This window comes from Lampris incognitus, chromosome 10 (assembly GCF_029633865.1).
Source record: "Lampris incognitus isolate fLamInc1 chromosome 10, fLamInc1.hap2, whole genome shotgun sequence".
Classification (NCBI taxonomy): domain Eukaryota; kingdom Metazoa; phylum Chordata; class Actinopteri; order Lampriformes; family Lampridae; genus Lampris; species Lampris incognitus.
The window spans coordinates 53,087,600-53,099,024 of record NC_079220.1 but is presented as its reverse complement, the minus strand read 5'-3'; the positions used below and the strand labels follow the sequence as shown (position 1 = coordinate 53,099,024).

The window sequence follows — 11,425 nt, the reverse complement described above, 5'->3', positions numbered from 1 at the left end:
ATTGTTAAACTAACTATGAATATCTACTATTGTTTTACCTCCCACAATTAACATTACCTTAATGTCCCTACAAGCCTAGCTTTTTGTAATTAATGCTGACAGCATGTATGTGCATCTTATACTGAACACTAAGATTAGAATTGCTACATTTATATTTTTTGCATATTTACAAATGTATTTGAACGACTAGATCAGGGGTAAAGTAAAGTTCACGACGTTGCTCATGTGTATTGTATTAAGACATCAAGCTGTACTCCAAGCCAATGTTGCAAACCTTTAGTTTTATGGATGAAGCTATTTTCACTTTTTTTGAAAATGCCAATAAATTTCAATAGAAACCAACTGACTTGAGACTATTTGCTCCATTAAAACTTAGTGTAGTTTCTATAGTTTAAGCTGTAGCATGTAACGGGGCCATATTTTCTCCATGATGTAATACATTATGGAGGAAATACAGCTCAAACATTTAACTCACAATTTGGTCACAGATGTAAACATTTCAGTATAGGGGGAAATAGGTACGGACAGTGCATGGCAGAGTTTCTTTTAATGCCAGTGTACTCATAATCACAAAACAACAAAGCTCATTCACCGGATAGGACACATGCTAAGCCTACTGTTTTCATAGTATAAAGGTATGCATATTTTCCTTCCATCTTGACAACATTTACAAAGTGTGTCTCAGAAAACCTGAAAGTAATGTCATGTCACAAACCTACAAGGTTTTTTTTTGTTGATCACCGTTAGCAAAAAAAAAAAATTCTCTTGCAATTAAACACAATAGCACTTCTGATCTTTTTGTGCACTTTTCGGTTTTATGTTTTCAGTTGATCTTCATGTCTTGGCTGAAACAAATGGATGTCTTGTTACAATGGGTCAGGAATCGACAAACCGCAACAGTGTCCCTGAAGTTGTAGGTATGCTAGAAAAAAAAAAGGAAAACTTCATTGTAAGAAAAAACTTCTTAATTGAAAACCAATTATGGGGAACATAAAAATCACCTGTTTTTAGGAAGAAGGCAAGGCAGCTTGTATTAGTGACTTACCTTTCTACCAGTTCAGCGCCAACAATATCGTGGATGTGGTATTTCATATGGAATTTGACTTGAGAGGTTGTCCGCCGCTCCTCTAGCTCAGCTTTCAAGACTTCACTATATTTGGACTTCTTAACCATATTAAGCACTGCTTTACGACCTAATGGGTAAACAAATAATTCCACGGTAAGAAAGAAACTGCAGTTGACCCACTGGGATGTTGAAAATTAAGCTAGTGGAGAAGAACATTTTCTCCAGTTGTCATTCACTACACCCACCCTGTATGAAATACTTGATAAACCTGCCAGAGTTGGGAATGGAGAGCCACCAGCTGCCGGCGTCCCTCACAGTCAGGACCCCTGACTTCACTAGTTGCCTGTAGAGTGAAATAAAAGTAAGTGTAAAGATATTGAGATATTCCCAAACAAAAAGTGCAGTGGCACTGACTCGAAAGGAAGTATCAATTTTGTCTAGATGTCTCGATTTGGAATAAAAAAAAAAAACCTTCAGTCGTTCTATCGTTTTACAGAGAACTGGTTAAAGTCGCACAAATCTGAAGTCTTTTGATTCGTTCATACGTTATCTCAGAGTCTGTGAAGAGGAACTCGTTAAGCATCTTGTCTTTGCTGAAGCTCAGGTCAGTACAAGAAGGCAACACTTGCTCCACAAACTTCTCCACTGTCTCTTGAGTCACGCGGCCCTCCTCCCCTGCCAAGATTTTGGCCTTGTAGTCTGAGGTGAACACCAGTCCAAATGCATCCGAGTCAAAGCCGAGCTGGAACATCAACAGCTCTCCCCGATCCCGCAGTTCATTCTGTAAATAGAAAAAAAAGTTTGATTTCTACAATGCAATACAATACAATTAAGAAAAATGGATGAATAGGAACACAAGAGCTTGATCACAAAGTTGAATCATTTCATCTGGACACATTTATTGACAGAAACGTTTCATCATTGATCTAAGAGAGCAGTCTCAACTGACTGCAGGTATCCCCACCCTTATAACCACACAGTGGCATAATGACCTAAAACAGCCATCGGTGGGCGTCCGGGTAGCGTAGCGGTCTACTCTGTTACCTACCAACACGGAGATTGCCGGTTGAAATCGCCGTGTTGCCTCCAGCTTGATCAGCTGTCCCTACAGACAGAATTGGCCATGTCTGCGGGTGGGAAGCCGGATGTAGGTATGTGTCCTGGTCGCCGCACTAGCATCTCCTCTGGTCAGTCGGGGCGCCTGTTCGGGGGGAGACATCATGATCCTCCCATGCGCTACGTCCCCCTAGCTAAACTCCTCACTGTCAGGTGAAAAGAAGCGGCTGGCAGCTCCACATGTATTGGAGGAGGCATGTGGTAGTCTGCAGCCCTCCCCGGATCAGCAGAGGGGGTGGAGCAGCGACCGGGACGGCTCGGGAGAGTGGGGTAATTGGCCGAATACAACTGGGAAGAAAAAGGGGGAACCCCCCCCACCCAAAACAACAACCATTGATTCAAATTATCGTGACCATTAACTAGAGTTACAATGGCACTGTACTATTCACAGAGGATTGGGGAAAAGTTGCAATCACAGCATAGGTTCGGGGATAGTCGTTCCCTCTTCACATACATGCCCTCTTTGACCATTTATCAAAGAGTTAACAACGTTCCAACCAACACAGTGGCCGGGAAAGGAGAGAAATCCCATATTAAACAGGCCCTGGTTAAGTGGGGTTATCCTAACTGGGCGTTTGTCAAAGCCAGGAAGACACCCAATCAGTGCACCAGCCAATCGAAGAGAGGAGAAGGACAACAGCTGTTTAAGTGTAAACCGGTGGTGATTCCATATGTGGCGGGAGTGTCGGAACAGTTGAGATGCGTATTTTCCAAACACCGCATCTCAGTTGCTTTCAAGCCCCAAAATATGCTGCGCCAGAAACTGGTCCATCCCAGGGATCAGGTCCCCCAGCACAAACAGAGCAATATAGAGTATGCTGTCAAGTGTCGGGAGGATTGTTGTGACTTGTACATCTGGGAAACCAAACAGACCGTGGCAAAGACGATGGCAGAACACAGAAGAGCTAACGCATCAGGCCAGGACTCTGCAGTCTACATCCATCTACAGGCCACTCTTTCAAGGATGAGGATGTGCACACGCTTGATAGGGAGGAACGTTGGTTTGAAAGGGGAGTCAAAGAGGCCATCCATGTGAAGAGGGAACGACCATCCCTGAACCGGGGGGGGGGGGGGGGGGGTAAGAGTACACCGGTTGCCATCTTACAATGCTGTGAGTGCAACTATTCCCCAATTCTCTGTGAATAGTACACATGACCACATTCTAACTCTAGTTAATGGTCATGGTAATCTGCATATGAAACCGATCCTTGTTTTCTGTCGTTATGCCACTGTGCTGTGTATAAGGGTGGGGATACCTGCAGTCAGTTGAGACTGAAGAGGTCACTTAGATGAGTGATGAAACGTTTCTCAATAAACGTTGTGTCCACACAAACCGATTCAACTTTGTCTTTTCCTTACTTGGGAGTACTGAGCATGCATAAAGACGTAAGAGGTAGCTTACCAGCTGCTTGTCCACCATAGTTTTGTCGTTATGTATGCTGTACAGCTGGTGCTTGAGGACGATTTGAGGTAAGGTGTCGCTGAAGAGCTTTCGGGGAAATAGTGTCGTAAGGTATTGCAGCGTGGCCTTGGTGTCAACTGGTCCTTCTAGATAAAGAAGTTTAATATTCTCCGTTAATATCCGCTTTAAACCCCTTGAAGCTGTATCCAAAAAAAACAAAATGATAGCCATGCCTACCTTCTCCATTGGAGAGATCTCCAAACTTTTCTGTACCGGTTCTCTTCTTCTTCGCTTTGAAAGCATCACAAATCAGACCCCGCTTCCTATTCATATCTGCAAGGATGCATTTTAAGAAGGGTGACTTAAAATAATAATTTATCCATCCTTTTATCTATCCTCGCATAAAGCTGGACAGAGAAAATGACCGAGACATAAAAACATAAATTATAACCTACGGACACCGCCAACTGTACTCTGTAGCTAACCTGACAAAGCTCACACTTCCGGCGAGCTTAACAGCCGTTATTTTTCCACAAACGTCATTTGATACAATTTGGTTCACACACTTAATAAAAGAATAAATCCTGCCTTTGGACAACATTCAGTGAATAATAACTTACCTAATTTTTACAAAATAATTATCATCGCTTTCGATAACGCCGGCGTCGAGTTTAAACATCGACGAGCGGATGCGCTTCTTCTTCTTCGTCTTCTTTTTTATCGTAACGGCGGTTAACGTTACCGCCGCTGACTGCTCGGCGGTGCGAAATACGAGCCGTACTTGTTCTTCTTCGCCCCCGTACGAATCCGACGCAGACGCCTTTAATCAGCCTACTGGCCCGAGAGCGATATTATGAACCCTACATAGGCCTCGCCAAAATCCCGTTTCTGGCTTTGTCACGTGTGCGCCACCGTAGCAACGCGAAAATATGTTGTTATGGGGTTAGCGCTCATCAAGGAAACGCTGTACACCCACAATTTAACCTGTCTAAGTTATCCACAATCAACATTAATATAATACCAATAACGTATCCAAGGAGCAGAGGCAGACATTGTAACCTAAAATTGTTAGGTTAGTCAACTTAAGGCTATTCTTTCCCTCACAATCATAATTTCAACCCCATGGTTCACTTTTTAGACGATTCATAAGTTATGTAACTTAATATTTTGATTATTTTTAATCAAATCCAAAAATAATCTAGACTTCCTGCTTAATTTCGTTTTCAGGGCAAACACTTAAATCATAAGACAAACATCCTAGTCATGTCTTTCACTTCATTTACCAGAAAGTTTACATTTTCTACTATTAGCCTAGGCCTATAGTGTATAGTGCACAGTGTTGTATAAAGAAGGCCTGCTGAAAAGCTATAGGCTACTTGGGTAAAAGTAATGAAGTATCAGACATCGAAACTACTCAAGTTTCAATGAGCAATGAGGATCATGAACAGAGGAGAGCACATAAGACTGCCATTTTAATTATTATTTTGCCACTAGGGGGAGAAATTTACTAACTTTGGCGACCAAAATTGAAGGTAGCTAACGTTAGCTTTGCTTCGCACCGAGTTGATAGTTGATTGTTTCCTTAGCAACGCAGCGGAAATCCGGCGTCCGTTCGCGAGATTTGGGACAGGGTACGGGATTTTGGCGAGGGCTATGTAGGGTTCATAATATCGCGGCCCGCGATGGGAAACACGCGGAAGTGCTGTAGCGGAAATCAACGTCTTCTGCGGACCGTGGATTAGCGTGTTCGCGCTAGCCCGCCGAACGAATTGATTTGCGATTTCTGTTGTTTCGTCTTCGTCAGGTAATCGCCAGCTTTATATGTCGAGCGGCGATTTGTCGTCGGAGTCTGGCATTAAAAGCGCTGGCTCTAAATCGTGAAGCTAATCTGTCGCGAGAGCTCGTCCCTCAGCGCAGTGCGACAAACGGCTAGCTTGATCCGTTTTTCGGCTCCTCCAGCTGGTGCTTTTGTTGACTAGCTGGCAAGCCAGATATCCAAGGAACTGCGTAAAAAAAGGCAAATGCGTACACAATACTCCTGAAAACTTCGATTTTTATTTATGCAACTAACAAATGTGAGAGAATGTAAGTAGTTCGATCCTATTAGTTATGTCAGTTTCATTAACCTGGGTTTATTCTCTCAGAAATTAGGTTCTTAACTCATCCCATAAACACGGGGCATAAAGGAATAGACACGAATGCAAATCATAAAACGGGCACCTCACTTCTGTGCTATGCCACAGGAGGTGCAAGTAATTTTTTTTTCTAACTACGTTGCTTTACTGTTTCCTTGCAGGTAGCAATGGACCAACGTCCCCACAAACGTAATCCGAACTCCAGTCACAATGACCACCAGTCCGCACACAAAAGAGGCAACATCGGTATTAATAACTCTGAGCATAAACGTTTCAAACCAAACCACAACCAGTGCCGACATGGACCAGCCCCCCAACCACCCTCATCCACTTCCCAGTGTTTGAGCACCAACAAGGCGCTATATGAAAGAGACTTTCCCATATACAAACAGCCTGCTGAAGTGGGGAGTTTTTCCCTGGACTCGAAACGCAGATTTTATAACGATGCAAGGCAAATGAGATACTTTGTGGAACCTGACAGGAGTCCCAGTTTTGACCTGAGGGATGGCTACACGGACCGATTTGTGCAGAGAGATGATGGGGTGAAGGAGAGGCTGGACCACATCCTACGGTGGATCCTGGCAAACAGATCCAAGTTTCAGACAAAGGTTACCACAGCCTCATCCACATCCGCTTGGTAAGTGTATATCAAGTTCTCAAATTTGAGGTTGATGACGGCACTTGTTTGATTCTTTTGGACACGCCTCAGTTGTAAGTACGCATCACAAAGATACTAATCACTTTTTACGACTGTAAAGTCAAGTCAAATGTATGACATCGCCACAGAACAGCACTGTCCAATGCAGCAGCAGCAGCATCATCTGAGTGATACAGAGCCAAGGGGCCAGAAAGGTTTAGGGCCCGGGTCCATGGGATCAGAGAATGCAGAGCAGACAGAACCCCACCCCCCAATCAGGTTATTTTGAATGAAAAAAAGTAGACTGGAAACAGCGGTCGCTTTGAAAAATCATTGTTGTCTGGTAGTTATGTATCCTTTTCCCCCCCATCTCTGTTCCTTCCAGTGTATTAGGTGTTGACTTTGTAACATGGCGTGGCCACCTTACCAAACTGCTGACCACCCCGTATGAGACACGGGAGGGCTGGCTGCTGGCAGTCACAAAGTTCAAGGGAACACTCTACATCAGTGAAGTGGAAACAGAGGCCGCTCGTAGGGAAAAGGAGAATCGCACCGAGAAGCATAAAGAAATGATGTATTGGGGATACAAATTTGAGCAGTACACATGTGCAGGTAGATAGCACACATTGTTAGTAATGACTTTCTGTGGAAGCATTCAAACCATCGTAACTGAACTATCATTATAGTGCAGATTTTTTTCTAAGCCTGAGATAGATGTTTCACAAGTGTATAATCCCAACAAAAGAACTTTGTTCTATATGTATGCATGTCATTCTTTTAGCTGATGTGGTAATAAAATGCACACACCCAAAGCACATAATGAGATCTTACTAAGTGATTAACAGATAGATGTTAGGATAGTAATAAATCACCTTTGTCCATCCTTCTAGATAACATCCACAGTTTGCCTGACCCCGGTGGGATAGTTAACACTAACGAGGCCTTCTGCACTGTGGTCCAGACCCGGCTTGCAGATCACAGACTGTTGTTTTCTGGAGAAGTGGACTGCAAGGATAAGGATCCAAAGGCTCTCCGTCCTCCTGCCTGCTACATCGAGCTTAAGACCTCTGCAGAGATCTGCACCCCCAAACAACGCAGCAACTTCCATAGGTAAGAACAGGTGATCAGAACCAAACAACTATGCCTGGCTAAGACCCATGCCAATTAATAAAGTCACAAACCAAAATGCCTTTTCAGCTCATATTGCTGTTGCAGTTGGCAATTATTTTTTCTGCTTTCAAAGTGTTTCAGAATGCTTTTTCCTTGTTTGGGCGATTCTAAGATTCAAACTGCTGAAGTGGTGGGCCCAGTCCTTTCTACCCGGAGTCCCTCGTATTGTAGCTGGTTTTCGGGACCCTGAAGGTGTGGTTGTGGCCATGGAGACTTTTCACATCTCCAAGATATCACATCTTATCAAGGTATGAAACTGTTGGGTTTTTTTTTTTTAGTTAGTTCCCAATGACAAAAACCTTAATAAAACTTCTAAAATCAAGACTATTTTTTCAAGTTTGGCATTCTGTGTTGCCTTACTCCACATAGAATGAATACAACTGCTGGAAGCCAACAGTGTGCATGAACTTTTGCTGTGATTTCCTGTCTTTTGCGAAGAGTGTTGTCACAGAAGACAATCCAAGGTAAGGCACAGTGTTACAGAATTTCCCTCTGTTCATCCCTTCTCATACCAAGTTTATTGCAGAATCCATTGCAACTGTTCTTGTTTTTCTTCCAGTGTGGTTTACCTGTTTTCCTGGGAGCCCCATAGAGATGTTACCTACTTTATCCACAGGGACTCGCAGTACTCCTTCCTACCACACTGGTATGTAGAGGAGATGACCAGTGGTCAACATTCACACCAGTGATAAGACCAAGAGACCTGCTTTATGAGTAGGGTGACCAGGTGTCCCGCTTTATGCGGGACCGCACAGCATTTTTATCCCTTGTCCCATGTCCCACATATTGAGACGATCTCCTGCAATTTGATTGGCTGCTCTAGTTTTCAAACGTCAAACCACTGCAGGACAGACGCTTTTCTAAAATCTGGCTTTTATCCAATGACCGTGAAGAAAGCAGGGAAGGCTGTCATCACAGGGCTGTGTTTGATGTCAATCAAACTGGGCACATGCGGGTCAAGTGTAGGTTAATCTGTCACCGTCTTTGCTGCCACAGGCGACGCCCAACAGAGGAAATCGCAAGTCACCACAAAATCACTGCAAGATTTAGGCGGAATATGATGGACAGTAACACCAAGAAAAGGAAATGCAGCTACAACAAAGACTGGGAAACAACTTGTGACTGGTTGAAGCCGGTGCAAGACGATTCCCAGAGTTTTTTTTGCGAATTTTGGTAGAGTTATTTTTCAGTTTCACATGAAGGGGAATACAATGTGAAGCGACACGGGACATGCGAGTCTCACAAGAAACGTGTGGTTCAAAAAGAGATGTGCCAATCTATGGACTCGTTCCTACTGAAACCCAAACAGTACAGCACTTCCACTCAGACAAGTCAGCAGACTGCAGTAGTAAGCTGGCACCTGTCATTTTTCCAGACTTGGACATTGTAAAAAAAATGTCACGTGGTTGTACAAAAGCGAGTTCCTTGATCTAAATGTATTGCTTTTTCTTTTTTGGATATACTATCCTGGGCTTACCCTTAATTTTATATGCCATATACCCTTTTTAAAGCACCAGTAGTATACTTGAAAGAACAGAAGCCATGACTTGAATCCCATGTCAGCAACCTGTCTGCTCTGTTTTATTGTACACAGGTTAGTCAGATTCGGTATTGGTGAGAAGAAGCGCTGTACTTTTAACAGTTACTGGGAAGAAAAAGGGAATACATGAATGCAAGCAGACTACCGCATAAGACCGTAAGAACTGTGAGACTCTAGCGTCCTTTCATGCTTACTACATTTACTTAGCGTGGGAGTTGGGAAAGTTGCAAAGTTCGATAGACATTATATCCAAATTTTAGACTACCTCTCAGCATTGGTAACGTGTCCCACTTTGTCCCACACAAACATACTCTTTGTCCCACATTTGGTTTGTTGGGCTCTGGTCACCCTATTTACAAGCAAGGCCAAGTCAGCCCAGGTCTCACACTGGTGTGGACTTGCGGTGGAAGTTTTGGAGATGAAAAATAAATTTGGTAGTTGAATGTGTGGGCTACATATGTCCTTGGGTTCATTTGTCCGTCTCAGAATTGCTGGGGGACTATAGTATCTGATGTCACTGTTCACCAACTACAGGATCTTCACAAGAATTTCATACCGTCCTCAGCCAGCAGAGTTGTGTTTTCTTCAATGGCATACAATAACTGGTAGCGCTTTATATCAAGTGCATGTAGTGTTGGTCAGTAGGTAATAAGGCACTTATAAGTCCTTATAAAATGCTTATTAACATTGACTTAACTTATTATATGACTTATAAACATAAGACTATTTAAGTGTTAATAATAGCATCATAAACGTGTTCGGCCATGAAGTGGTGCTTGCAAAATATGCAAAACCGACTTTTTCCACAGTCATCTTAGGTTGTAAGTCCAATTTACATAAAATGTTGTATGTAGAATCTAAGGACCCTCATGTTTAAGTTATTAAAATAATTCTGATAGTCCACAAAATGTAAAAGTTACGACTTAAGGGCCTTATTTCCGATTAAGTTATTACGTGCACTTAATGTAAAGCGTTACCCAATAATTGCACGTGCTACAGTAATAACTGATGTCAGCAGTTTCCCAAACTTTAATTATTCCCATGTTATAGCAATAAGTTACCATTACCAAAATAATACAATGATTTTGGTTGATTAGAAAATAAAAGAAAATATGAAAATTACTTCAAATAAGTTAGATTTGGCATCAGCATTTTCTCTGCGTATTTTCATATAAACAGTGAAAACACAATGGGAACATCGAAGGAGGTTGAATCGGTTCATCTGGACACGACGTTCAGATGTTTATGACTCGTCAGTCATCTAAGAGTGTGTTTCCTAACCCAGTCCTCAAGGACCCCCTATCCTGCAGATTTTCATTGTAACCCTGCATAGGTAGCCCTGCTTGTACTTACTCAACCAATCATCTCACAGCACTTAATTATGCAAGGTGTGCAACATCTGACATAATTCATTGCTGACTGGTTGAATAACTACAAACGGGTACCTATTCAGGGTTGCAAAGAAAATCTACAGGATAGGGGGTCCTTGAGGACTGGGTTGGGAAACACTGATCTAAGCGACCACTTCAGTCTCAACTGACTGCAGGCATCCCCACCCCTTATAAACAATACGGGTGTACAACGACCGAAAACGACCAATTTCGTATGCTAGTAGGCGTGACCATGGCCATGCCTCTTTGCAATATGACCTGTTTGCATGGTCACAGCGTGACCATATGAAACTGATTGTTGGTTTCGGTCGTTATGCACACTGTATTGTTTATAAGGGGTGGGGACGCCTGCAGCCAGTTGAGACCGAAGAGGTCACTTAGAAGAGTGATGAAACGTTTTGACAATTAACACGGTGTCCAGATGAAAGCCAGCATGTATTTCATAGGTCTTATGTATACTAATCAGCGGCTGTCACATCTTATTAAATAATGCCTTAAATACAAGGTAAAACCAGTTGGTGGGACAGCAGTCAACACGATGAATCAATGTCCAACAGATTTCAGCTTGCAGTGAAAATAGACCATGACTACCGCTCGCAATATCATAATGACCATCAAACATAGCCAGTGTAAGCCAAGGTGACTCTGTTAGATGAGAAAAAAAAAAACAAAAAAACAATGGCGTTAAAATATTGAGACATACTTGCAAGACAAAGTGCCGACTGTGATGTCAGTCCTTAAGGCCACATAAAACAGGAAATGCATTGAATTGCGGGTATAGTATTGCATCAACAGTTGTTACAGTTCTGCAGTTAGTGCAACCGTTGCCGATTACTGCATTTTTTAAAATTACGAGACCCTTTGCATGCTGATGATGCAGGATGCTTGTGTTTGTTTATATCTCAGCTATACTTCTTATTTCCAAATATCCCTTCATACACCATGGTATTATTTTGCTAACATCCAAA

At 42.7% G+C, this 11,425-nt stretch overlaps 2 protein-coding genes across 2 annotated transcripts; one reads left to right on the top strand and one right to left on the bottom strand.

Annotated features, from left to right (window-relative positions):
• Positions 1 to 29: 29 nt before the first annotated feature.
• LOC130120055 (serine/threonine-protein kinase 19-like) lies at positions 30 to 4,368 on the bottom strand. Its single transcript, XM_056288671.1, has 7 exons — positions 4,205 to 4,368; positions 3,822 to 3,917; positions 3,585 to 3,730; positions 1,612 to 1,847; positions 1,312 to 1,409; positions 1,046 to 1,193; positions 30 to 922 (listed from the first exon to the last, which is right to left on the bottom strand). Exons 2-7 carry the CDS (start codon positions 3,913 to 3,915, stop codon positions 877 to 879), a joined length of 768 nt encoding a protein of 255 aa, XP_056144646.1. The 5' UTR covers positions 3,916 to 3,917; positions 4,205 to 4,368; the 3' UTR covers positions 30 to 876.
• A 908-nt stretch (positions 4,369 to 5,276) lies between these two features.
• Positions 5,277 to 8,219, top strand: dxo (decapping exoribonuclease). Its single transcript, XM_056287822.1, has 7 exons — positions 5,277 to 5,669; positions 5,881 to 6,356; positions 6,742 to 6,968; positions 7,247 to 7,466; positions 7,639 to 7,774; positions 7,896 to 7,990; positions 8,086 to 8,219. Exons 2-7 carry the CDS (start codon positions 5,887 to 5,889, stop codon positions 8,213 to 8,215), a joined length of 1,278 nt encoding a protein of 425 aa, XP_056143797.1. The 5' UTR covers positions 5,277 to 5,669; positions 5,881 to 5,886; the 3' UTR covers positions 8,216 to 8,219.
• The last annotated feature ends 3,206 nt before the right edge of the window (positions 8,220 to 11,425 follow it).

What these genes read in the sequence shown, in the direction of transcription:
- dxo (XM_056287822.1), top strand. Translation starts at nt 5,887, where the DNA reads ATGGACCAACGTCCCCACAAACGTAATCCGAACTCCAGTCACAATGAC. An exon ending in CAACGCAGCAACTTCCATAG is followed by an intron (nt 7,467 to 7,638) that starts GTAAGAACAGGT and finishes GGCGATTCTAAG; the next exon opens with ATTCAAACTGCTGAAGTGGT. An exon ending in AGATATCACATCTTATCAAG is followed by an intron (nt 7,775 to 7,895) that starts GTATGAAACTGT and finishes TACTCCACATAG; the next exon opens with AATGAATACAACTGCTGGAA.
- LOC130120055 (XM_056288671.1), bottom strand. Translation starts at nt 3,915, where the DNA reads ATGAATAGGAAGCGGGGTCTGATTTGTGATGCTTTCAAAGCGAAGAAG. An exon ending in TTCACAGACTCTGAGATAAC is followed by an intron (nt 1,410 to 1,611) that starts GTATGAACGAAT and finishes TTCACTCTACAG; the next exon opens with GCAACTAGTGAAGTCAGGGG. An exon ending in TATCAAGTATTTCATACAGG is followed by an intron (nt 1,194 to 1,311) that starts GTGGGTGTAGTG and finishes TTTACCCATTAG; the next exon opens with GTCGTAAAGCAGTGCTTAAT.